This window comes from Ziziphus jujuba, chromosome 4, assembly GCF_031755915.1.
Source record: "Ziziphus jujuba cultivar Dongzao chromosome 4, ASM3175591v1".
In the NCBI taxonomy this organism is placed as follows: domain Eukaryota; kingdom Viridiplantae; phylum Streptophyta; class Magnoliopsida; order Rosales; family Rhamnaceae; genus Ziziphus; species Ziziphus jujuba.
The window spans coordinates 26,566,915-26,592,463 of NC_083382.1; the positions used below are offsets into that span (position 1 = coordinate 26,566,915).

The 25,549-nt window shown below is 33.1% G+C and overlaps 5 protein-coding genes and 1 non-coding gene across 8 annotated transcripts; 5 read left to right on the top strand and 1 right to left on the bottom strand.

The window, feature by feature from the left end:
• Positions 1 to 330: 330 nt before the first annotated feature.
• On the bottom strand, positions 331 to 2,828 carry LOC107416744 (F-box protein At3g03040). Its single transcript, XM_016025272.3, has 3 exons — positions 1,272 to 2,828; positions 770 to 973; positions 331 to 598 (listed from the first exon to the last, which is right to left on the bottom strand). The coding sequence occupies exons 1-3, from the start codon at positions 2,808 to 2,810 to the stop codon at positions 407 to 409; spliced, it is 1,935 nt and encodes a 644-aa protein (XP_015880758.3). The 5' UTR covers positions 2,811 to 2,828; the 3' UTR covers positions 331 to 406.
• Positions 2,829 to 10,632: 7,804 nt separating this feature from the next.
• LOC107416745 (protein TIC 20-IV, chloroplastic) lies at positions 10,633 to 13,696 on the top strand. Of its 3 annotated transcripts, none has more exons than XM_048472061.2 (3): positions 10,633 to 10,845; positions 12,243 to 12,397; positions 12,872 to 13,696. In XM_048472061.2, exons 1-3 carry the CDS (start codon positions 10,757 to 10,759, stop codon positions 13,528 to 13,530), a joined length of 903 nt encoding a protein of 300 aa, XP_048328018.2. In that variant the 5' UTR covers positions 10,633 to 10,756; the 3' UTR covers positions 13,531 to 13,696. The 3 variants fall into 3 exon arrangements, with proteins under 3 accessions (XP_048328018.2, XP_048328017.2, XP_024928917.3); XM_048472060.2 differs by having other exon boundaries at positions 10,634 to 10,845; positions 12,243 to 12,385; XM_025073149.3 differs by having other exon boundaries at positions 10,643 to 10,845; positions 12,246 to 12,397.
• A 483-nt stretch (positions 13,697 to 14,179) lies between these two features.
• LOC107416752 (probable galacturonosyltransferase 10) lies at positions 14,180 to 17,853 on the top strand. The gene is made up of 2 exons (XM_016025280.4): positions 14,180 to 14,888; positions 16,141 to 17,853. The coding sequence occupies exons 1-2, from the start codon at positions 14,739 to 14,741 to the stop codon at positions 17,590 to 17,592; spliced, it is 1,602 nt and encodes a 533-aa protein (XP_015880766.1). The 5' UTR covers positions 14,180 to 14,738; the 3' UTR covers positions 17,593 to 17,853.
• A 162-nt stretch (positions 17,854 to 18,015) lies between these two features.
• On the top strand, positions 18,016 to 18,087 carry TRNAD-GUC (transfer RNA aspartic acid (anticodon GUC)). Its single transcript has one exon. It is a non-coding gene; the product is annotated as a tRNA-Asp (tRNA).
• A 486-nt stretch (positions 18,088 to 18,573) lies between these two features.
• LOC107416747 (QWRF motif-containing protein 3) lies at positions 18,574 to 21,634 on the top strand. Its single transcript, XM_016025274.4, has 6 exons — positions 18,574 to 20,259; positions 20,353 to 20,472; positions 20,576 to 20,692; positions 20,783 to 20,872; positions 20,971 to 21,078; positions 21,210 to 21,634. The coding sequence occupies exons 1-6, from the start codon at positions 19,057 to 19,059 to the stop codon at positions 21,255 to 21,257; spliced, it is 1,686 nt and encodes a 561-aa protein (XP_015880760.3). The 5' UTR covers positions 18,574 to 19,056; the 3' UTR covers positions 21,258 to 21,634.
• Positions 21,635 to 22,368: 734 nt separating this feature from the next.
• LOC107416754 (uncharacterized) lies at positions 22,369 to 25,480 on the top strand. The gene is made up of 4 exons (XM_016025283.4): positions 22,369 to 22,601; positions 22,996 to 23,066; positions 24,069 to 24,155; positions 25,205 to 25,480. Exons 1-4 carry the CDS (start codon positions 22,481 to 22,483, stop codon positions 25,226 to 25,228), a joined length of 303 nt encoding a protein of 100 aa, XP_015880769.3. The 5' UTR covers positions 22,369 to 22,480; the 3' UTR covers positions 25,229 to 25,480.
• Positions 25,481 to 25,549: the final 69 nt, after the last annotated feature.

A 25,549-nucleotide genomic window follows, 5' to 3' on the forward strand; every position in this document is an offset into this window, starting at 1 on the left:
TAAATTATATATATTTTTAATAATAAACTATACTTTTATAAACTATAATAATAAATATAGTATATGAATATATTTAAATAAAAGAAGATAAATAAATATATTGAGAGGGAGGTAGATTACGGTGATCACATTCCCCCAGCCACGCTAAGGGCTGATTTCCACAAGAATTGGGACATTTTGCCTTCCCTCTCTTGGTACATATAGACTGTCTATTCAAAAAATAATATAAGGTTGTGGCCGTTCCTCCACTTTACCTTAAATTCGAGGATCCTGACCATAAGAACATATATATATATATATATATATCATAGTATATATCGAACCCCTCAGTACATTTTGATCAACTTAGAATATTCAACTTCAACTTTATATATCACCCTACTAAATGCTGTTCTGGAGACATTCATTAATGAGTATTAAAAATAACGTTTGTTAAACAGTCGGCATTCTCCATCAGGAAATTCTGCACGCTGCTCCTCGCAGAAGAATCTTCAAAGTTGTCCATTTCAACTTCGACCAAGAAATGTCGCCAACATTTTATAGGATATGATGTGCAGCAAAGCGCGTTCTCTTTTTTACCTGCACGCTTGTAATGGAACTGCATATATATTTATATTAAACTGTTAGTTCATAATTTGAAACAGAGAATTAATTTCCAAGTATCAACAAACCAATCATCATTTCCATAGCGCTTGGGTTCATGAAATCTATCTGTAATGCTAATAATATTTTATGAACTATAGATCAATACAATAATTGAGAAACATACCTTTAAATTTAAGGATTTCACTTTGAGATCGCAATCATGTAATATAATAGAAATAGTTTCCGGATTAGGAACAAGCCAAAGCAACCCTTCAACCAACTGCACAATACTATTTGTTCTATTCCATTTCACTTCTACCTTCAGATGCTTAAGATCATACAAAGGAGGAATCATATTCTTTCTTTCGTTTTCAGGATAAATCAATACCTTTCAACAAGTTTCAACAAATTCATTAAAAAAAAAAAAAATTTATGGTCAGCCACTTTTTGAATAATGAAAAAGATGAAAAGTTCACCAACAATATTAATGGTCAATCACAATACTATTGCTACATGCACCAAACAATATGGCAAAATGGAAATATGAAAACTAATATGAACTATTAATATAAATTACATAAGGATAAGTGAAACTCAATAAGATTGGTAAACAACAATCGATCCTTTTATCATTATTGTAAAGAAAAAAAGAAAGTGAAACATGAAATAGATAAGTAGGTATTTACCTTAATAGAGATATTTAGATGCAATCCTTCGCACTGATCAAAGGATACCATAAAATCTCTAAAAAGCCGACGATACGATTCCGTGATATGAGAAGGTGTATTTAACAGAAGTTTGGCATGAAGTCTAGAGCTAGAGATGAGTACTGGAGGTGAAGGAAGTAAATTCCCATTGTAAATGAATGAAACTAAATTTGGAGCTTCAGTCTCAACTTTAGACAAATTAGTACATATCAACAACTCCAAGCTCGTTAGTTTCCCAGCACAAATCTCAACATTTTTTAATAAATTGCACCCGTTCAGTTCCAAATGCTCAAGGTAAAGAAATGTAGATAAATGGTCTTCAATCCATTTGTCTGTTACACTAGCACCTCTCAGTATCAGGTTTTTGAGATATTTACTACTGCTGATATTCAAGTTCTTACAATGGTCTTCCTTCCCCAGTATATCAAATAGAAAAGATTCAAGGTTTCGCGCCATAATATAAATTCTCTCTAGCCCTATACAATTTTCCAAAACCAAAGTTTTTAGACTATCGGTAACCATACAAATGTTTTTCAAATTTTCACAGTTATGAAGCTTGAGAGTCTCAATCAAGTTCAACTGAGAAACATGCTCTTGAAACCACTCGTCGGTAATCTTTGTGTTCTTAAGCTCTAAGAATTTAAGAAGCTTGAAAGAGTCAAGATTGAATGATATTTTGGAAACTTCTTGCAATTTCTCAGACCTAGGCGAGTATGAAAATGATTCAAGACTAACCTGAGGACCAATGTTAATGTTCAACAAATTCCAACAAGAATCCAATACTACATGTTTGAGTTTAACACCACACAAGGTAATGGTTTTGAACCCACTGCAGCCAGTGATAATGACATCCTCAATCAAGGGACAGCTCAAAACCAATTTCAAATTCTTCAAATTCAAACCAAACCGTTCGAACTTCAACCTCATCATGTGTTCAGCTGAAAAGATGGTGGTCGGAAATCTGTTATAAAATTGTCCATCCCCATTTATATTCAGCACTTTGATTTTGTTGCGTAATGAAAATTCTACAATCTTATAAACCAGACTCGCACTACCCGGACCCACATAACTCAACCTCTGAAAACAACAAGTATCATTACTGCTACGTAATTGAAGGGACTTGGACACAAAATCAATGAAGAAGGACCTCAATTGATCAGAATCAAATCTTTTAGAGCAGGTTTTCTTGAATGACAAGAAATCGAAATCGAGTACCGGGATGGATATACATGCAGAGAGGAACCTCTTCGAAGCGAAGCCGAAACGGGTTGCGTCCTCCATTGAAAGGAAGGAAATGATTGCGAGAATCAACGATTCAGGCAAGTCTGAGATCAGATCTTGATGATGAGTGGTTTTCTCCATTTTCATCATGTTCCTCCCTTTTTTTCTTCCAAGAGTGCCGGTCAACATAGCGAGTGAGGCAGCTTTTCTTTTCCCTGCAAATTTTCTCTGCAACCTAACGGCTATTGCTTTTTTTCTTTTTGTCTGATTTATTAGTCTAAGCAATGTCATCATCATCTTATGCTAGGGTTTCGATTTTTTGGGATTAAGGTTTCCTTTTTTATTATTACTCGGGGTAAAGATATAGGATAAGGATTGTGATCTAGTGTTCCAATTGCACACGTGCCCTGTAATTTTAAAAATTTGGGATTTTTTATATCAATACCCCTTTAGTTTCAATATTTTTGCATTACCTTGTAGTATCAAATTAGTCTCAATGTTTGTAAATATTGCAATATTAATTGAAAACCTTCATACATTTTAATTGTCCATGGTATGGGAAGAAAATCCCTTTTTATGAGCAGCGGTATAATAGGAATGATAATTATATCCTAATTAATATAATTTAGCAATTAAAAAATTACAATGTAAAAGTTTTGGATTAGTACTACACTATTTACAAATTATTTACAAATTTCAGGGGCATTAATGCTAATTTTAAAACTAAATGGGGTGAATTGGAAAAATATTAAAATTTCAAGAGATATGGTTCAAAAGTCTTGAAACTTCTATAAGCATGATTTTTTTTTTTTTCTATGTTGGTATGAATGCACACCAAATTATATCGAATTAGGAATGAAAACGGGATGGGGTAGGATCATTTTTTAAAATCCCATTCCTATTCCCGCAATGTTTTTCTTGCTCCATCCCTATGGTTTTCCTCATTTTTTGGAGGCATGACGAGGACGAGGACGGGATCTACCTATCAGGGCAGGGCAACCCCACTCCCTATACCACCACCATTTTTTTTTCTTTTTTTTTGGTAATTGACAAGAGTTTTCCTAGCCCAATCCACTTATGATATAACTTTTGTGTTTGTTTTTTGAGAAATTTATATACAAACAATTTTCTTTGTTAATAAAATATCTAAAATGTAATAAAAATACAATAAAATATATTATCATTAAAATACATAATTACAATAAAAATATATATTTAAAAAATACAATGCAATAGTCTAATATTTCAAATACATAAATATAAAATTTACAAAGGTATACATATGATATAGTTATACATTTATATTCATTTATTTAATAATTAGATAAATCAAAAATATAAAAATAAATAAATATATATATAGACAGGACGGGATTTTTATTCTCTAGTCCTATCCCGATCCTTATTCGAGGCATAAAATTTTGCCTCGAATATGCCCCGCCACCCCGACTTATCAAAGAAAAGCCACCTCTTTAAAGGAGGTACATCCTGATTTTTGAATTGTACAAGTAAATTGTCATTCTTATATGAATATTTCACTTTGCTTTTCTATGGTATTTATGCTCAACTTTGTTAAACCTTGCTTCATTGATCTTTTCAAAACTTTCCATTCAAACCTTTAACAGACTTGACACGTGCAAAACATGTTATTATGATAAAAGGGCGTGTAAGGTCTTTTCCACCCAGACGTTATCTCTTCTTCCCACCTCTTCACTTCAGTTTATCAGAGTTAAAACCCATAGGCAGTCACAATTTATCATTAATTTCGAATTTCATAGATCATAAAGTGGAGGAATTGCATGGTTTTCAACTTCTTCCAAGACAAACAAAATCTGCATAAACAAAAGAACATAACACAAGAAAAAATAAATTGAAAACAAAATCAAAGGAATGCAAATTAAGTTAGGGTGTGCAAATAGATCACTTGCCTACTCCACCATGTTGAAACCAGCCTCTGTTTGCTTATGTCAGGAAATCAAGGTTTTAGAATTTCCTTCTCATTGTGAATCGAAGTGTTGGTTTCCTTTAAACCTAAAGCATTCATCAATGGCAAATGAAAAAAAAAAAAAAAATGAATGTGGGAAGATTTATGGGAATATTTCTCATATGATTTTCTTCTATGTCATTTCTTGAAGGAAAATTGATGATTTTTTATTATCCATTTACATTTATTTGGATCTGGGTTTTGCTAATTTTTTCCCCAAAAGTTAATTGCCATTCTGATAATGGGTCACTAAGTCCTTAGATTCTTATGAAATATTTCTCTTCCTCTTCGCCCAAAATATAAAATAAAATCTCATCTTTGAAAATAATGGCAAATTTAAAAATTCAAAATTAAGAAAAGCATGTTCAATATAAATTTTATGAGCAAGATCAAGTTTGCCACAAAATGAATAGACAACGACCAAATGGCCTCTTCCAATAAGCCCAGAGAGCCTATGTACAGTTACAAGAATATGGTGCTTTGTGCGACAAATATTGAACTTGTTTCAATTTAGGGTTTTTGAATTTCTTGCAAATTTTGGTTAGAATGGATTCACAAAGCATATAATATAAAAATAAAATAAAAATTCTCATGTTTTGGTGCGGAGAGTGATACATGACCTTTCCCAAATCTTAAATCCCTAATCTATCAGAAGGATGAAGAAGGATGAGGATTAATGGGTAGAACAGACCTTACATGCCCTTTCGTTACTGTATCACGTGCCATGCATATGTCAAAGTCTATTAGAGGTTTGGACAGAAAGTTTTAAAAAGACCAGCAAGATTTAGTAGAATTTGGAATGTATAATGCTAGAAAAAACAATTTAGGATATAATGTGAAAAACTTAATATAGTTTAATGTGTATTGCCGTCAATATATATATATATATATATTCTTTTTATATTCACAGGCTTATCCTACTATGAAAGAATAATAATTATTTTTAAAAACATCTCAATTCTAAATTCAATATTTTAATCTTGATAAATTTTAAATTATCTTATCATAGTTTGATAAGTTTATATTTATATTGATTATCATGTACTAAAAATATATAAAATTTAATTTTTAATTAATTATTATCAAATTTGAACATTTAAAAAAAAAATTGTTTACAATAGACTATATGTGTATTTGGGATTGCTTTTGAAGCCCAACTTTTCTAGGAGAATGTCACCCTTCTAAAAATTTTAAAATATATTGATTTTAGATTCTTTAATAATATAATCCCTCCAAAAAAATTTAAAATTTGAGAAGTAGCCAGGCTAGTTTCTCGTATTTATCTTCTAACATAATAAAAAAAATTTAAAATTAAATTTACCATTATAATCTTTAACTAATAATAAAATTTACTTTTACCCTTTTATATATATATATATGGAAATATATATTAGTCATTGTATACAATTAAAACAATTAAAAAGTTTTTTTACCAAATGTACAAATTCTAGTTTAATAATTTATAACAATTTTATAAAAATAGTTTACCAAACACTAATCAGATTATTAGAAAATCTTATTATTAATTAGAACTTTTGCTAATTATTTTACAATCTACAACAACCTCAAATTAAACCTAAATCTTGATTCTAATTCAGTATTTTTAACAAATATATAAATATAAATTAAGATTCTTTTTTTCATTTTTTTATATTTATGAATAATTATTTTTATTTTGTAAATAGTATTTTATATACCGAACGAGCATGTAGTGATAAAAGAGGACAAATAATACATCTGCTAATTTACTTTAATCATATAGAGTAACTTATCTCTTATCATTTTTTTCTGTGGGATTTTATTATTATTATTATTTTTTGTCAAGGCGTAAAGAATCTTTTTTTTTTTTTTTTTTTGGTTTTCTCTTGATAATAAGTTAGGATGAATCTCCTTAACTCGGCTTTCAGGGTGTTCACAAAAAAGAAGAAGAAAGCTTTCGGGAGTCAAATATCTTTATTATCTATTTTTTTAAAAGGGATATTGATTTTTCTATAGAGAATTAAATATAATTCGTTATCCTGAAAAATGAACATAAGTTTTCCAAATCAAAGTGGAACCTGTATTTTTTTTTTTTTTTAAATAAAATCTCTGCTCTAACTTCCCAATAAAACTTTTTCCATGGAGGATATTTATGGTTACATTACATTTATGGCAAAAAGATAAATATAATTATGTTCCTCATTATTTTCAATTTTTTGAAATATGATATACAAATTAATTGATAGATTTTCTATTAAATGAAACAGAAATTATTGTCCCCACAAATACATTAGTCTCTTTTTTTTTTTTTTCTTTTGTGTGTGTGTGGGGGGGGGGGGGGGGGGGGGGGGTTGTTGTTTGTGGGATGCACTAAGTAATCTGTTTGAATAATATTAGGTTGAGGGTTACATGCACTCTATTAGGCTTCATTAATTTAGTGTCAAAACTTTGAAGAAATTAGTTCCTGAGAATGAGTTTTGTGAGAATTAGTTAACTAAAAATTATTTTTTTTTATGATTCTTAATAATGGAAAATTTAGGAATTACAAGTAACTAAATTATTGTGTATTTTAAAATTAGAGGTAAATTTGTCTATAATAAAATATATAGACTAATTTTCCATGGAATCCAAAAATTGCAACTTTTGATAAATCACTTTCCACCCTTATTTCGTGAAAATTAGTTTCCCATAAATTTTTCCAAAAATTAATTTACTTAAAATTATTTATCAGTATTTGATTAGCAATGAAAGATTTAAAAATTACAAGTAATTAAATTAATTTAAATTTTAAAATTGAGGACAAATTTGTTTATAATAAAATATACAAAAACCAGTGTCTCATGAAATCCAAGAGTGACAACCTTTGAGGAATAATTTTCCATCCTTACTTCCTCACGATTAGATTTCCATTGGGCCTATAATTTTCATCCTATAAAAATCATTCAAACTAGGGGTGGATACAGACTTATCCGAACTGGTGCAGTTCAATTGGGTTTAGATTCGATTTGGGTAACCAAAATCAAAATGATCCAAACCGACTATACAAATATGTAATTTCTGAATATTTTTATTATGTTAATTATATTTTTATTATATTTTTTCATGTTTTTAAACTATTTAATTTTAAATATTATTATTTTTAAAAATATATATAAAAAATTTTAAAAATTAATAAAAATAAAAGAGTAATAAACCAAACCAAAATAATGACGATGGTTAGTTCAATTCAGTTTGGTTTCTCACATTGGTTTGATTAGTTCTGGTTTGTAAAAAACTGACCAAACCAAATCAATATTCACCCCTAATCCAAATACAACAAAATTTTACTTTCTAAGATAATTTCAAATTCTAACTAAGTTTGAAACTTCCAAATAGAGGATCAGGTGTTATTTGGTAATTAGCAAAGTTAATAGGAATATAAATACCTTTGAAAAAGTGAAAACTTTCATGAATTTTGTTAGTCATTAAAAGATGAAAAAGTGTAAACACCAATCAGATTTAAGAAAATAGGAGAATAAATTGGTCCCATTTATCATTTTGAGAATTCATAAGAAACTTGTTTTTTTATCATGAATTTATAGGAAATTAGTTATGAGAATTTACTTAAAAGACGATTTTACCTTTAATTTGTAATACAAAATTTAATGTTATTACTTTTAAGTTCAAAAATCTTACTCTTAACCAAACATTATATAAGTAAAATTGTTTCCTTGAAAAATAATTTTGGAAGAATGAATTAAGAAATTAGTTTTCTTCAAAAGTTTGACACCTCCTAAATAAGGTCATTATTTGTAATAATATTTTTGCATCAATTTCCATACCAAACATATATGCCATATATTTAAACTTGATGAGAAATATTAAACTTAAAAAAAAAAAAATGACCTAAGCGTTGATAGGGATGGTTAATTGAAATTGATATAGAACTTTAAGAATTTTAATTTTGTTCAAAAAGAATTAAATTTTTATACTTTTAATATAAAAAGATAACATAATATAACTTTTTAAATAATACAATTTTATATAGTAAAAAATACTGTTTGTCATCACATACTCTAAATGCTAACATAATAATATAATGCGATACTATTAATGTGAATCATTTTGGCACAGACCATTGTCCTATCCTTAAGCAGACATGGATTAAAATGTAATTTATATATAATAAAAAATGTTATTTTTTATCATGAGCTCTAAGTGCTAACATGATAATATAATACATTACTTTTAATGAATCATTTTGGGACATGATTAACGACAAGAAGAGGAAGGACTTTTCAGAAACAATATCAGATATATAGGAACTCTTAATATGTATGAAACTCAACTCACATAACCATATATACATATATATATGTATATACATAAATTAAAATTCTCTTCTAAAGAATAAGTAGAAAGAATGTGTATTCTGCAATCTGCACCACATGTATGGAGAAGAAGAGTGAAATAACTGAGTTTGAGAGTTGGGAAGAGATTGAGTTGAAGTGGAGGCGAAAAAGAGACAGAGATGCATACGCTTAGATCAGCTGAAAAGAAGCATAGAGTTGGACGACAATCTTGAAGCTGAAAAGGAACTCTCGGGCTTTTGTGTGGCTGGTCGCCTAACTACCTCTTTGGACATTGATGATTATGAGGACGAGGATGTCATCTTATGTGGAGATCATCAAACAATATGATGATGATGTCGAAATGATAGGCTGGTTGGTGGGTTGCCATGTTGAAGTCCTGCTTTATAGATATGTAATCTCCAAGGCGCAAAAGCAACTTGGTTTTGTTGATCATAGCACTAGTCAAGATTTGAAGAAGAAGAAACAGCTAAGGCCTCCGTGGCAGCAGTGCAAGGTAACAACTATACCATTAAAGCTTCATGATCAAGAGGTGCTAGCTACAGTTGTTCAGAAAATTATTTGATTAATTCTCTAGAGGAAGATAATTTTCTTATATATGTAATATGTACGCACTTTTGCTAAGAAGCAAAAATAAAATATATATATATATATATATCGTTTATTTTAAGATAGAAGAGTGACAGACAGATTTCTTTTGTAAGTTGAATTTGTATATGAAAGAACATAAGTGAAAACCAGCTTCAGCGCCAAAGGGAACGTAGCTCTCACATTGAGAATGAACCACTATAAATCTTTCCGTTTCTTGTATTCTTTTTATGTTTTTTCGGCTTTATTATTATTGCTTTGGTAATTAAAATTTTCAAGCAACCAAAGAGATTTTTCTCAAATAACAGAAGCAAACAATGAAGCTTGTTCAACCATATATACCACTTTTGAAGGGCATTTTCACCACTTTGTAGGGCATTTTTTTTTTTTTTAAGAAAACAAAAATGGTTTGTGTATTCGATTTAAACATTCAGTTTCTCATTCAAAGAAACTTACTTAACGTTGTCGTAGGTACCATTTTTTTTTTCTTTTTTTTCTCCTTTTTGTCTTTTATTGTAGTTCAGGTTTTGACCATTGATAATTTGATCAAACTATATTCAGGTTATGGGTCACTTGGACTGAAAAGTAGTCAGCTTTTCGCCTTTACTTTATCAACAGGGTCTAAAAGTAGACCTAAAGTAAAACGACATCGTTTAGGTTATTGGACCTTTAGGAACTATTTTGACTTTCCTCATAGGGTCGGTGCCAATTTTCCTATAGCCAGATGTTTCTACCACCAGGTATACCCATTTTATTTTATTTTATGTACCTGCAGGAAATTTCAACCATATAAAAACTAAATTAATGAATTACTGCCGAGTAAAAGAGCAAGCTGCATGATTTTTCTGTAACATTTTCAAAGAGTAGAAAGTTTTTGCGATTTTTATCATTAATAGTGTTCAAATCTTAATTTTGACTTTACCCATGGTTAAAACAATTTTCCTTGGAAGACCCTAGAAGTCAGAACACTTTTGACCTTTTTTTTTTTTTTTTTTCGATGTTTCTTTATGTGACCAGAATTCTTTTTCGGATGAAAAAAATAATAACAATAATAATTAAAACCGAAGCAAAAATATGTAAGATCGATTTGTCATTTTATAGTTTGTTATAATTCCATTAATAGCCATTTTAAATAATAAAATCAAAAATCAAAACAAAATTTATTAATTCCATTATTGAAGGCCAGGCATTTTTAAATATTTGCAAAGGAAAGCCCCCGATGTTGGTATAAATACAAAGAGTTGGCCTCTGTTTCTTGTTTCTTGCCTGAGAAGGAAGGCTTACAAAGTTGGTCGGCGGCTGAGTCTGCGAGAGAAAAGAACGCGAAACAGGCCCAAGTTGGGATGCCGGCGCACGGCTGCAGCCTCGGCGTCAAGCCACCGGCTCGGCTGATACCTCCTCCTTCCATATTTGCTTCCGGTGCAACCTTACGGTGCGCTGCTTTCCTTTCCTCTGCTCTGCTCTCGATTTCTCAAACGCTGTGAAATTAATATGTTCTGAAACTTGTATAACTGAGATCTTTTTCATTTTTCATTTTTTTTTTCTCTTTTTTTGGTTTGGAAAATCAACTTTTTTTTTTTTATTTTTTTTAAAGGAAGCTAGTTATTTTATTTATTTATTTATTTTTGTTCTTGGAGCCAGGGGATATAAAGATGGAAAACTTACCTTTTGGGAATTATGGGTGCAAGAAAGCAATGTTTTGTATAATTGTTTAACATTGTAGAGTATTTTAGAATTGGGAATTGAGCATCAAATTTACGGTTGTAGGAGAGTAATGGTTAGACGTATTTTCAAATCATATAAATTTGAGATATTGGTGAGGAAATGGGTAATTTCAAGTAGAATGGTATAAGAACTTTTATGCTAAGAGAGAGTAAAAGGTAGATAAAGTTAAAGGCAATATAGCTTATTTTGGCAGTTCGCTGGGGAGTATAAATCTCCTTCTGTGAAGTCTAGTACATGCAGGGGAATTAACAATATTCCTGCTTTGGGATATTTCTTTTGGTTTTTAATATGATTTAATTTGTGTTGGATTATAGGGTTTTTCTTCCTTAATGGTATTAGATTTCATACTTGAGTCTATATGGTACCATTATTCTGTATTCTTGGTTTATGGAAAACTGTGTAGAAGCATTATTCACCCAAAAAAAAAAAAAAAGTGTAGAAGCATTATACTTGGTGATTAATCTGAAACAGCACATTTATGCTGTGAGCCCTCTTGTGTGAAAGGACTGAAGTAAACTTGATCAATTGTATATTTGTTTCATAGCTCCTAAACTGTAAGGGTGTAGTTGGCTTTCATCAGATTAGCTTTTGTATGAGCCGGAGGGGGGAAGGACTACGCAGTAAACTGACATTTATGTTAGGAATTTAGGATTTTTTTTTTTTTTTTCCCCCTCCAATCCTATGCAGTTAGGTCAACTGGGTTATCACTTCTATATCAAAGGGGTTTGATCTCTGAATACTTTGTTTAGTTGATGTGCCTTTGGGAATAAGTAACCACTTTTTGAAGTTCTACATTCTTAAAAGAAATCTAGTTGGTAGGAATATAAATTCTGGCTAGGAAAGAGAGAAGGAATCAGTCACAGGTCCTACAATGCAGTTTTCTTAGGTCTGTTCTAATAATAGAAACATTTTGCATAACCAAAGTATAGTTTCCATCTTCAAAGATCCATTTTTTTCCTTCTCGCTAGGTTTGAATTATATAGATTTCTATCTTTTACAGGCCACATGATGAAACTTATAGATGAAATTTAATAAAATTTTAAATTTATAAGTGAATCAAGAGGGTAGCTTCTTAGCATGACTGATATTATTTTGATCTTTAAGCAGGTATAAGGATGTGATTCTGGAAAGACACAAAAAGACCTCTAGGGTTGCATGTAAATATAACTTGCATGTAATGCCCATACGTTCAAGCAGCAAGAGTTCACCGAGAACCCATCTGGAGCAGCATTCCTTGCTTCCTAGAGGTATGTCTTTTGGTAAGTGTTACTCTTTCTTTTCTATTTTTGTGTCAATGGAAGAGGGATCTTAGAAATATGTCAGTACTTCCATTCATTGATGTCAAGGTAAACAAAAGTGGATTGAAGAAACTAAATTTGAACCTAATCTGTTTTTTGTGTTGTAGCAAGCATGAATTATGAAGTGGCATGAATAGCCCGATGGTGAGCAACTGCCACCCATGCTCCATAGGGTCTTAGCATTCCTACCTCTTTCTACAACATTAAAAATTCTTGTCCTGGCTCTTTTCTTGATCATGATAACATTCTCATGTTTGAAAATAATATCTGATATCTATCTGAAGGAATTAATTTCTAGTAAATTTCTTGGTGTGTGTCTCTGTCTGCTAAAACCATCGGAATGTTTCACAAAATGTATAAATGCATATTAGAAGATAAAAATGCAAGAGAAGCATGTTAAAGATGGTTACATTACTCCCTGTGTAAATTGTGCAGGAATACCACACTCAATGTTTGGTTCTCAATCATCTTCCTTTTTAAGTGGGAATGAAGATGTCCTAAAAGACATTATGACCATATTACCTAGGCGACCCAGATTTGCAACACGAGCACAAGCAAACAATGGCATGTCATTCGGTTTAAGCTTCCCACCAATGAAAAAGAAGCCAGAATGGTGGTTGAGGACTCTAGCATGTATCCCCTATTTGTTAGCTTTGCAAATGTCTGATACAGGGTTTTATCTCCAACCTTTGCTTGAACACTATGAACACTTTGAAGATGTGATCTACTATATCCCAGGAGCTGTAAACAGGTTACCAACATGGTTCCCTATGCTATATTGCTATTTTGCATACATTGGAGTGGTGAAGAACAAGAATTTGCCCCACTTCATTAGATATCATATAATGATGGCGATGTTGATGGAAATAGCACTGCAAATAGTGTGGTATTCAAGCAACTTTTTCCCACTCATACATTTCAAGGGCACTTTCGCAATGCAGTATTGGGCAGCTGTGGCAGTGGCTTACATTTTGACCCTGTTGGAGTGTATAAGGTGTGCTCTTGGTGGCAAGTATGTCAATTTCCCTTTTTTCAGAGAGTCGGCTCTTATACAGACTCTGTACCATGTAACAGGCTTCTACAAGCCTTTCTAGAAGGTGTCAGAATCCAGAAGATATGAATAGGGGATTTCTTTTTCTTTTTTTTTTTTTTTCTTTTTTGATTTTCAATAATTTGTAATACCAAGTCTTGCTTTGTAATTTGGGATAATTTTTTAGCTAGTATATCTATTCAATCATCGGTTCAGATGTTTTAAGTCCATTTGTATTTTAAGTACCTCTTCAAGTGCATAAGAAACTGAAGTATCTGCTATTATAAATTTATAACTTGAAAAAATTTGCAAAGTTGGGTTTTTTTTTTTTTTTTGTTTTTTTATATGGATAGATTAGTCTGAAAATAATCGATTGAAAGGCGGATTATATCAATTGGTTGGATATATTATTTCTATTTTGTAATTTTATGGAACATTTTTCAGTGGATAATATCTCAAATGTAATAATGAAACCACACTTATAAGATTTTTTATTTTATTTTATTTATTTATTTATTTATTTATTTTATTTTGCCCTTTAGGTATATTACTCTTTAAGAATAAGAAAAAAACAAAAAACAAAAGAACATGATTATAATAGAATCTCCAAGAAAAAATTTTAAAAAAAAAATTAATGTAACAATGTAGGGCCACCAATGAGGGGGATGAGGCAAGATCAGAACCGTCACAAAATCATAATAAAGAAATTATTAGATCAGTGGAAAAAGTGAAAGGAACGTGCTTCTATAGTTTTTGACAAATAAGAAATAGACAATGTCCACCACACAGCACAATCTATCTACAGCGACGCAGTGACTCCTGAATTCTGAGTCTTTGTATAGAAATTAGAAAGCCTTCTCTTCTTCTGCTTCTGCTTCTTCTTCTTCTTCTTCTTCTTCTTCTTCTTCTTCTTTTTCCTCTCCTTAAGCTCTTTACTCAGCGGCAGCATCACATGTGTATCTCCACACAAACCTAAAAACAGTTTTAGAAATAAATTTGTTTGTTGATAGTGATATGTGATAATTAAACACCTTGCTCATTGGTTTTCAGTCCCAATAATTCAGATCCCAAACACGTCCTTATAGATCTCTTAAATTTCCCACCTTGGCGATCTTTGACACAACCCTAATTTGGATTCCTCTGCTTCGAATCTACTGTCACTGTAACAGGGAAAGAAAACTTTTTTTTCTTTTTTCTCTGAAAAAAATTTTTTTATCTTTTTTTCCCGGAAAATAAGCGATTTTGTGGTTGGAGATTTGGGATTTGTAGAGAATGAGGCGGAGAGCGGCGGATTTTCGCAGGCCGGTGAAGAGACGGTTTTCGAATGTGGTGTGGTGGATTTTTTGTTTCGTGGTAGTTATGCTGTTCTTTTTCATTTTGAGCAAAGGGAATCAGATAGAGTCGAGGCCCGCCATGACCAAGGTAAAGATCTCGTCTTTTTTCTTTTTTTCTTTGTTTTTTTTTTGGGTCTTCCACTTCATTTTTCAGCTGGGAAATTTTGGTGAGCTTGTTGTTGTTGCTGACAAAAAAATTGTGGGAATAGAGAGGGAAATGGAATATTGCAATTTTGGAGCTTAACTAATTATTGGAGTGGAGGGAGCAAAAAGCTTAATTGGGTCGTAAATTATACCATGGATGGTCTGAAAAAAAGATAACTTTTCTGTCAAGTTTTGGAAACTATATAACAAAAAGACATAATAAGATTGTTTGACTTGATATTTTTAGCATTCAAGAGAAAGACACTGTTTTATGTACGTTTAGAAATGTTGTCTCACTCTCATTTTGCATTTTTGCTTCCTCTAGAGCAATATATAACTTTTCTGTTTGCTGCTTTTTATTTTGATATTCACCGTTGGTTGCTAATCTCAATTTTTATTCATGTGTCTATGGTTGTTTTTCTTAAAGAACAGTATTAGTTTGGTTAGTTGGCGCATGATTAGTGATATTTTGCAATTGGGAAAACTAGATGTTACCCATTGGTAGAAGATTGGAAAGAGTGAGAACAACTAGGAGGTGTAAGGCAAAGCAAAGAGGAAAATTCATGGTATTTAGTTGTCAAAGTGAAAAAGAAACAGGGATTAAGGCATAAAGATTATGCTTATTCAGAATCTCAGCAAATTCTTATGCACTTCTTGGTTTTTGACTAAAAAAAGAAAGCGTTTCATTTTTACTGCATCATAAAGTCAGCCAGATTATATGTTTTTCTTGTTATTACATATCTCCTTGAATGTCTAGAAAGGAGGAATCATAGGAATTTAGAGGTCAAATTTAACTCAAATAAACCATAAATACACAAAAAGCTAGTTTCAAATGCAAGCATAATTTAAGTTTTCTGTACGTTGTATGGAACATGGTGTTTACTTTATCAATTCTAAAATATTACATGTAAGTTTAACAAATGGAAACAAAATTTATGGGGTTGTGAAACCCTACTTCCCAACTGGAATTTTGTAAAATGGTAAAAACTTAATAATTATGTGACCCAGATTATAAACTGCTAAGATGCTGCCTTTTGTGTTGGATAAATATTATCCTATGTATTTTGGAACACTAGAGTAAGGGGGTCCTTTTTTATGTTGTTATTTTTTTTCCTTAATTGATTGATGTGTGATTTCCTTTACATTTTCGTTTTTCCTTAATGACGTAATAGAGTATGGCTTTCTTCCTTATGCAGAGATCTTACAGGCTCGATAGAATTATGGAAGGTCTAAATATTACTGACGAGATGTTAAGGCCCAACTCAGTGGCCAGGCAGATCAGTGACCAGATTTCTCTTGCTAAAGCTTTCGTTGTGATTGCCAAAGAAAGCAAAAACCTTCAATTTGCTTGGGAGTTGAGTGCCCAGATTCGTAATTCACAGATTCTCCTCTCAAGTGCTGCAACACGTAGAACTCCTCTGACAGTTGGAGAATCTGAAACTGCAATTCGTGATATGGCACTTCTACTCTACCAAGCCCAACAACAACATTATGATAGTGCAACTATGATCATGAAGCTGAAAGCCAAAATCCAAGGGCTTGAAGAACAAATAAGCTCAATTAATGAGAAGAGTTCAAAATATGGACAAATAGCTGCTGAAGAAGTTCCCAAAAGTCTATACTGCCTTGGTGTTCGGTTGACTACCGAATGGTTCAAAAATCAAAATTTGCAGAGGAAACTCAAGGAAAGAAAGCAAATAGACATAAAACTTAAAAATAATGATCTCTATCATTTTTGTGTCTTCTCTGACAATATCCTTGCAACATCAGTTGTAGTTAATTCAACTGCTTTGAATTCCAAAAGTCCAGAAAAGGTTGTCTTCCATCTTGTGACTGATGAAATAAATTTTTCTGCAATGAAGGCCTGGTTTTCCATGAACAGCTTCCGAGGGTTGACCATTGAGGTTCAAAAGTTTGAAGACTTCAGCTGGCTAAATGCATCTTATGTCCCCGTCTTGAAGCAGCTACAAGACTCTGAAACTCAGAATTATTACTTTTCTGGTAATACCGATGATGGTCGAACTCCAATCAAGTTCAGGAACCCTAAGTACCTGTCCATGCTTAACCACCTCAGGTTTTATATTCCAGAAGTTTTTCCTGCACTCAGGAAGGTGGTGTTTCTTGACGATGATGTTGTGGTTAAGAAGGATCTATCTGGTCTTTTCTCCATTGATTTGAATAACAATGTCAATGGAGCAGTCGAGACATGCATGGAGACGTTTCACAGATACCACAAATATTTGAACTATTCTCATCCTCTTATAAGAGCACACTTTGATCCTGATGCATGTGGATGGGCATTTGGGATGAACGTCTTCGATTTGGTCGAGTGGAGGAGAAGGAATGTAACAGGAATCTACCACTACTGGCAGGAAAACAATGTTGACCGGACGTTGTGGAAGCTAGGTACATTACCGCCTGGACTGCTGACATTCTATGGGTTGACAGAACCTTTGGATCCCTCATGGCATGTGTTGGGTTTGGGCTACACAAATGTTGATCCTCAGATGATAGAGAAGGGTGCTGTACTCCATTTTAATGGAAACTCAAAGCCGTGGTTGAAGATTGGGATAGAGAAGTACAAGCCCCTTTGGGAGAAATATGTTGATTATACACATCCTCTTCTGCAAAGCTGCAATTTCCATTGATTTTGGACACGAGAAGTTTCAGTGTTTTCTTCCACGACAGCTTTGCAGAAGTGCTTGTAAAATTTTGAGAGATCAAGCATGGTTAGCAGTTGTAAGAGGGGTATTTGATTTTGTAGTTCCTCTTGTAGTGTATATTTTGATGACTCGACATGAATCACTCGAAATTGTTTATGCCCACATTATTGTTAGCCTTTCTGTAGTAACATTATCAGCTGTAATTCTTTTAATCTCTCCTTCACAATACATAAAATTTATTCTCCACTGTTGAGGAACACTTGATTACACTGTTTATAATTTTGTTTCCAGTTTCAATGTAATCTCCAAATATTATTTGGCAATTATTTCCAGGTCGATGCATATGAACGAATTGGTTTTCGATGTATTTTATTTAACTTGGTTGAATTGGTTTTTCACATCAACAAAGTCGTTGTAGTATAGTGGTGAGTATTCCCGCCTGTCACGCGGGTGACCCGGGTTCGATCCCCGGCAACGGCGTTTCAATTTTGCTTTTTGTTCATTTACTGTGTGAATAGCTATAATTTCGACAAGTCCAACAAATAGGCTATCATTACTCCTTTAGGCTTTTGTTTTTTAAATAGGCTATCATTACTGTGAAGCACAAGGTTACAATAATAGGCACTTCACCAAAACTCTTATTTGGTCAAAGATTTACAAGCACTTCCATCCAAAATTTGTATTTATATTTTCCGAATTGGTGCCTTTTTCCAATGCAATTCTAGTTATAAAGTTTGGCTTCTCTTGTTATGAAATGTTTCTAACAGTAATAAATTATTTTTGGACGTCCTAACAATAAATGATATTTGAGCTTTTCTTTGTCTAGGATATGAATATTGAGGCAAAAATGAATCTAAAATTATCAAAATAAAATAATATATACATTTTTCACATTGCTAAAAAAAGACAAAAGGCCGATTCAGATTGGACATGTGGCAAATACCCATGAAAGCCTATTTGCTGCTATCTCACTCTCTCTAAGTGCCGGCGCAGTGGAATTATCAGCCGAATCTTCACTAAAACACACTGCATCATCAATCATCATCTAGTTTTGGTGTCTCCTACTCCCCAACGCCTCTTTGATCATCCCCTAAACAAATATTCTCTCTCTCTCTCTCTCTCTCTCTCTCTCTCTCTCTCTCTCTCTCTCTCTCTCCCATCCCATGAATCTCTGAATCAGTAAAACCGAACCAGTCCACCACCAACGACATTGCACTAATCTTCCTTATCCTTCCCCAATATAATCAGCAAAAATAAAAACCTTTTTGTCGTGCCGGCTTACAATATAGTATTCCCACACCATTCCCAATTGTGTTTTTGTTTTGCGTTTTATCTTTTTTCAAAAATCAAATCCTAAAAAACCCCTTCTCTGTTCTTTGCTTGCTCTGTTTAACTTCCTCTCTCTCTCTCTCTCTCTCTCTCTCTTCTCACACAAACACATAACAGACAATGAAGAATGACAACGTTGGAGACCAATCTGTAAAGAACCGAAAACCCAAGTCCCGCGAAGTGAATTCCCGGTTTCTGTCTCCGACATCAACTTCGTCGCTTGAAATCGGAAACCCATCTCCGACTCAAGGTCTTTCACCGGACCGGCGAAAACCAGGATCGTCTTTTACCGATATGAGAAGGATTCGGAGCGGTCAGCTCGATGACTCGGGCTCTGTACGTGGACTTTGGCCTTCATCAACTACTACTACTTCTTCTTCTTCAACTAGGAAATTGGATACTTTGGCAGATTTTCTGGGTAATGAGAGGCTAAACGATCTTCTCGACCGTAAAAACTCTCTTTTCGATAGGCAAAGAAGTTGCAGAGAATTTAGTAGTAAGCTCGAGAATGATAAAGAGAGCGCCAAAGAAAATCACAGACCCGGTTTTGGAGGGTCGATGAGATATTCGGGAAAATTACGTTTTCCTGGAAAATCATCATCTTCTACTTCTTCTTCATCGTCCTCGAGTAAGTTAGAAAACAGTTCAAGCATAGTTCCTGGGAGATTATCTGTGGATTCAAATGCTCTTTATCAGAAATTGTCACGGAGAAACTCGGATTGTTTTACCGATGTTCTGGATTCGGGATCGGAATGCAGCGATGCTTGTTCCAGTACTGATTTTCAAGCAATAGGAAAGAATTCAAAACCGAGCTCGAGAAAAACAGGTGTGGAGGTTTCTTCAAAATATATGAATGACATACAAACAAGAGTTAGAAGAGGGACTTCTGATTCCAATATCCAAATTCCAATATCCTCTGATAATTCTCCGAAGTTGGGAAAATTTTCTATAAAAAATGCGATCAAACGGTCTAGTTCTGTTAAAGGATATGGAAGCTCCAATACTCAGTGGGCGTTATCGCCGGGGAGATCAGGGTCTCCACCTATCTCTGTTGAAAATAAAGCGAAACCATTGTCGTTTTCGAGCCTCAAGCCTCCTACTAGTCCTTCAAGAACCAAAGGGGTGGAGAAATTGCTCAACTTGGGATTGGAATTATTCAAGAGCAAGAAATCCTCTTCGTCGAATTCGTTGTCTGTAGGATCAACTACTGTGACAACAGAGGCCGGTCATCAACTTCGGTTGCTTCATAACCGATTAATGCAGTGGCGTTATGCAAATGCAAAAGCTGCTTCTGTTAATGCAAACATAGTCAATCATATAGAGGTAGGTGTGCTAAGAGCTCTATGAAGATTTATATGTGTTGGTTTTATATTCATTTCTCATCAGGGTTTGGAATTTTCTTAATGATTGTTGCAGAACAACTTGTTATGTGCTTGTGATGGTCTGACAAAGTTGCAACAGTCCGTGGTTTATAAAAAGCTACAGCTAGAGAAAGAAAAGCTAGTGATGAAGCTAAACTTTATACTTCATTCTCAAGTAAGAACTTTTGTTTTTGACAGATTTTCTCATAGCAATGTGATATTGGGATTCAACCAAACCAGAATAATAATGTTTTGGTTTATGTGGTCACTTCTTATAGCTTAAACCATTGGAAGCCTGGGGAGATATGGAAAGGAATCATTTGGCTGCGGTTTCCATGACCAAAGAGTGTTTACATTCAGTTGTCTGCAGGGTTCCCCTGATTGATGGTGCAAAGGTAGGCCTAAGAAAAGCTATTCAGAGAGCAATTGGTTTAAGTTGTTTCATACGACTATCATATTTTTTGCTAACAAATCTGAGCCTGCAGATCAACCTTCAATCAACTTCCATCTCACTCCGGCATGCTTCAGATCTTACATCTTCCATTAACTCAATGTTGGACACTGTTTCGCCTTCGGTATGCTGCAGTTATCGTAGAACTGCTTACTAGTATTTATGGTTTTATACCCTCATGTTTTATGTGTTATGAACTTACCGAAGCTGTTTGTCCAACAGGCAGAGAAGAATGTTTTATTGCTATCAGAATTAGCAGATGTGGTTGCACAAGAAAAATTGCTTCTAGAGGAGTCCCTTGAACTTCTCAGAACCATATCCATCCTAGAGGTAAAAAAAACATGAAACTTTAACATTGACTAATAGTATGGTTGATAGTTTAGACAAATTCTGTGGACCATTCAATTGTAACAAAGTATAAAAAGGTCATTGCAATGATGGTCTCCTTTTGGTTATGACAGATTCAAGAAAGAAGTTTGAAGTCCAGTATTATTCAAATGGAGTTGTGAAAGCAAGGACAACAAATGAATAGAGCGAAGTCTTGATTCTGATTTTTGTTACAAGCGTATAGTTTAGTTACTTAGGCCAATTTGCTAAATGTCTAGTAGAGGATAAAAGATGAGATATAGATTCATAATTTTGCCCATTTTAGTGTATATGTTATGTAATAAGCCTCTTCATCAAAGCAATAATTTTTTTTTTCTTTTTCTCTTTTTGACAGAAGATTCAAATTTTGTTTCTTTCTTTCTGCTGAACCAAAAGTTGTGCTTGGTAAAAAAAATTCATTTTGGGATGTTCTGTACCATGTATGATAAACGACATACTTTGAACTGTTTATTGTTTGACACAGGCGTTGTGAAAATGAAAATGTAGTCAATTAACTTCATGTAAAAATCCCAAAAAAATTCTTCATGTGAAATCTGACCCTAATGAAATTATGGATAAAGCTAATTAAATTGTTGGACATTTATCTGCAAAGCACAATCCTTAACATAAGCACGACAATACCCAAATGAAGAAGCAAGCAATTTTTCAGCCTAATCATCTGCATGAAGATTCTTCTGCTGCCATTTTTCTATTCTAACATATATTATCTTTCTTTTAATTAATATTAGAACGTACAATGCAAATGCCAAATTTGCAAGCTGGCTAGACTAGTCTTTTGGCTAGTCTAGCACGAAGCCAACGTATTGATTTCTTTCCCAAAATCAATGATATTTTTGTGGGGGAAAACATGACTATAAAAGGCAGATGAAAAATGGAGTTACTGTTAGTGATAGATCATAAATATGGTCAGCACATTTAAAATTTCTAAATAGTTCAGTATGAATTGAAGACCATCTCGTTTCAGTTCGAAATTTTACACAAAATTGTCTTAACTAAACATGATTTTGTTTCTAGCTTAAACTCCATTTATATGTTAAATTATATTATATATCCTTAGATAAAACTATATTTTTAATTTTTCAATAAATTTAAAATCATTTTTTTTTTTGAAAAAAAAAAAAAAGAATGGGGAATTGCTTTTGTATTCTTAAAATCTACCTTCTCTTTTTTTTTAAAATAAATGGAGAAGCCTAAAACGGTGCCGTTTGGATGAAACATCTGCGTGCTGCGCCTCATAGAGGCATTATTTTCTGCTTCTGATCTCCTGTGGCTTTCGACTATTTCTACAGTCGTCTCTCTCTCTCTCTCTCCCCCCCTCGGAAATTCCTCGAGAAAGCTCAAAGCCATGGCTACATTAGTGGCAGCTGCAGCCCGTCAAGCCGCAACTCTAAGCCGCGTCGCTACTCCAAGAACGTCAGCTCAAGCTGCTCATCTAATTCAGCGCCGTGGTCTTGCCGGCTCTGCTGGTAAAATCCTATTTCCCGCTTCCATTTCACCTTCTTCGTTTTGTTAGATTCCTGATCTCATTCACTCTATGCCAGAATATGAAAACCCTTTTCTTGATTTTTCCATATTGCATTCTGTTTGGTTCCCAAGAAAATTGGGATTAAAAAAATAACAAAGTGGCATTCCATTTGTTACCCTTTTATTTAATACGAAATGGATTATATGCTATTCGATGGAAATTATATTGCTGATTTGATTTTATATATTGTTTGGCTTTACCTAATTTCCGTAAAAACTGACGAATAAATGGTGGTTTGGTAATGCTAAAACCATTATGTTGTATTGATCGTATGCTGACCTTTAGAGCTTCTCTCATTTATTTATGTATTTATTTATTTTTAATTACATTTGCAGATCACCACGGACCCCCTAGGGTCAACTTCTGGCAAGACCCATTGAGCCCCTCTAAATGGAAGGAAGAGCATGTAAGTTTTATTTCTCTTCAAAGTCCTTTTTTTAATTAAAAAAAAAAAAATACGTCTATCAGCGTTCCAATTAAGATGTAATGATCTGTTCAAGGTTGCCCAAAAGCCTCTAAGTACAGTGAAAACCATAGAAAAGTCTTGATTTTTATGATCCGACTTTTGCTTCTTTTGTTTTCTACTAGTTACTCTGATGACTACTGTATATCTTCACACCATTGGAGGGTTATGTTTTGTTTAGTTTAGTTTTTCCAAATCTGTATAAGGTTTACATACTCTCGTATAGAATCATGATTTTATTTAAGTCCAAGCTCATAACAATGATTTGGAAGAAGATATATTAACCTTTTCATATATTGATCGACCTTAGTAAATTTGATCGGTATGGTGCTCGCTGTTTGAATTCGTATCTTATTGAAAATTGGGAAAATGCAAAGAAAAAAGAATGTGTCAACAGTATGTATGCATGAGCATGCATCAAGAAAGTTACATGCTTCATTGAACATGCTCCCATCATATCGCATTTCTGTTGTAATTCATTGCAATCTATTTACCAATCAGGTTAATGGTCAGATTGTTACTTTACTTTCATATTCTTAAAGTTTATTTTCTTTCACTGGGTATCGTCTCTCCTTTCAGTTGTTATGCTACTTTAGTTATAATCTAGAATGTTTTGTCCATACTTAAAAATTCTAGCTTTTGGCCACAAACAATTTCTATAAACTCTTTTTTTCTTCCATGATTTTTTATTAGCCGTTAAAACTTGTTAGCGATTTTACGGATCTGAAATTATGATTCTGGTATGCTGAAATGCTTTCTCTTTACAATTTTTTCAGCTTTAATAGATCATATTTTTACTTGGCTTAGGAGTATCATGATGTGATCTGCAACTTTTATTGTTTGAAATTTTATTAAAGCCATTCTTTAGACCACCATCAGTGAGACACATCTGGATGGGTATATGAAGTTGGGAAATGATCTTGACTATATGCAATGGTTTTGCAGTTTGTAATTGTCTCTTTATCTGGTTGGGGCCTACTCTTCTTTGGGGGATACAAGTTGGCTACCAGAGGCAAAGGCAAGAAGGAAGAGGTACTTAATATATTTATGTGCTTTGAGCATCATCTTTTGTTTTTAGGCTGCCAGGGTATAAATAATGTAGAGCACTACTGTTTTGATTGACTGGCCGGTGCATCATCGTTCGTTGTCCCATTTTTGAAATATAAAATAAAAATAAGCATTATGGCTGTTGGTCATATCGTAATATTGGGGTAATCAATTAGAAAAAACTTTATATGGCTGTTCCTTCTTCCAAAGTTGTGCAATGTGTGCTGTGGTTTTTCTATTTACACTGGCAGGTTAACTGAATGTTTTATGCCAAAAAGAATAGTGTGATACAATTTTTAAAAGAACTTCTTTATTGCTTCTTTTTTAATTCTTTTCTTCCATCTCACTGCTTCGTTTTGTAGACCTTTGAATGTAGAGTATAGAGATCATGATCAATGGGTATTTTATAGTCAAATCAGAAATGACTTGACTACATCGGGATTGGTAATATACTTTAATTTGCGATGTTCAAATTGTTAAAGAGTTAGGATTGGTAGATGTTAACTTTATCAGTTGGATGGTTTAGATCATTCAAATCTTATGTAGTGGCCCATTTTTATCGCCTTAATGAGGCTGTAATATTAGGGTTTGAGCTTGCAATAGATGAACCTCGTGTCCAAACAGAGTGTTAAAGGAAATTTGAATTTAGAAGTAGACAAGCAAAACATTTCTCATTGTAAGTAGGATCAAATCACACCAAGTTGTCTTCACGCACCTAACGCCAGCAAATGGTCATTTGGATTAGATCTTATCAGTTTACGATGGGTTGCTTCAGATCCTATACATGATTTAATTGTGAATTTCACAAGGTCATTCTTTACTTTTATTTCATGGTTTGGTTGAGCCGTTGGGCCACTGTCCTAGTATCTATGAAAATCTGAAAAGGGAATTGCATAAGTTAAGTAAAATCATGCAATGATCGTTTGAGCATTTCTAAAAGTTTTCCTTATCTGAAATTCTATTATTCAGTTGCTAAGAAACACATAGTTCTGGTGTTTTTTGCGTACTGATATCAATTTCTTGGTTCTTTCCAGAAACTGGTGGAAGCATCACAGTGAGGGATTGACGCTTCACTTGTCCAAGAGCTTCTGGATAGAATGTGTTTTTCGTTGGAACTGAGATTTCATTTTCTTGCTCCGCAAACTCTGTTGATTAGTTAATATTTTATTCTGAACAACCATTTACTGACATACTTGGAGGTCAATTGCTCTGTTGGGAGATTTCTGGCATTTAAGTGTTCATTTGAAGTTACTTTTGTCAATTGGTGCGTTAGCCTTTATTTTAATAATAAGATGCCCATCTTTCTTTGAGGTATTTTTGTTCACTTGGGGATGAATCTTTGTTAGAGAACCTTGGCGAGCGGCATCGAGCTAGGACAA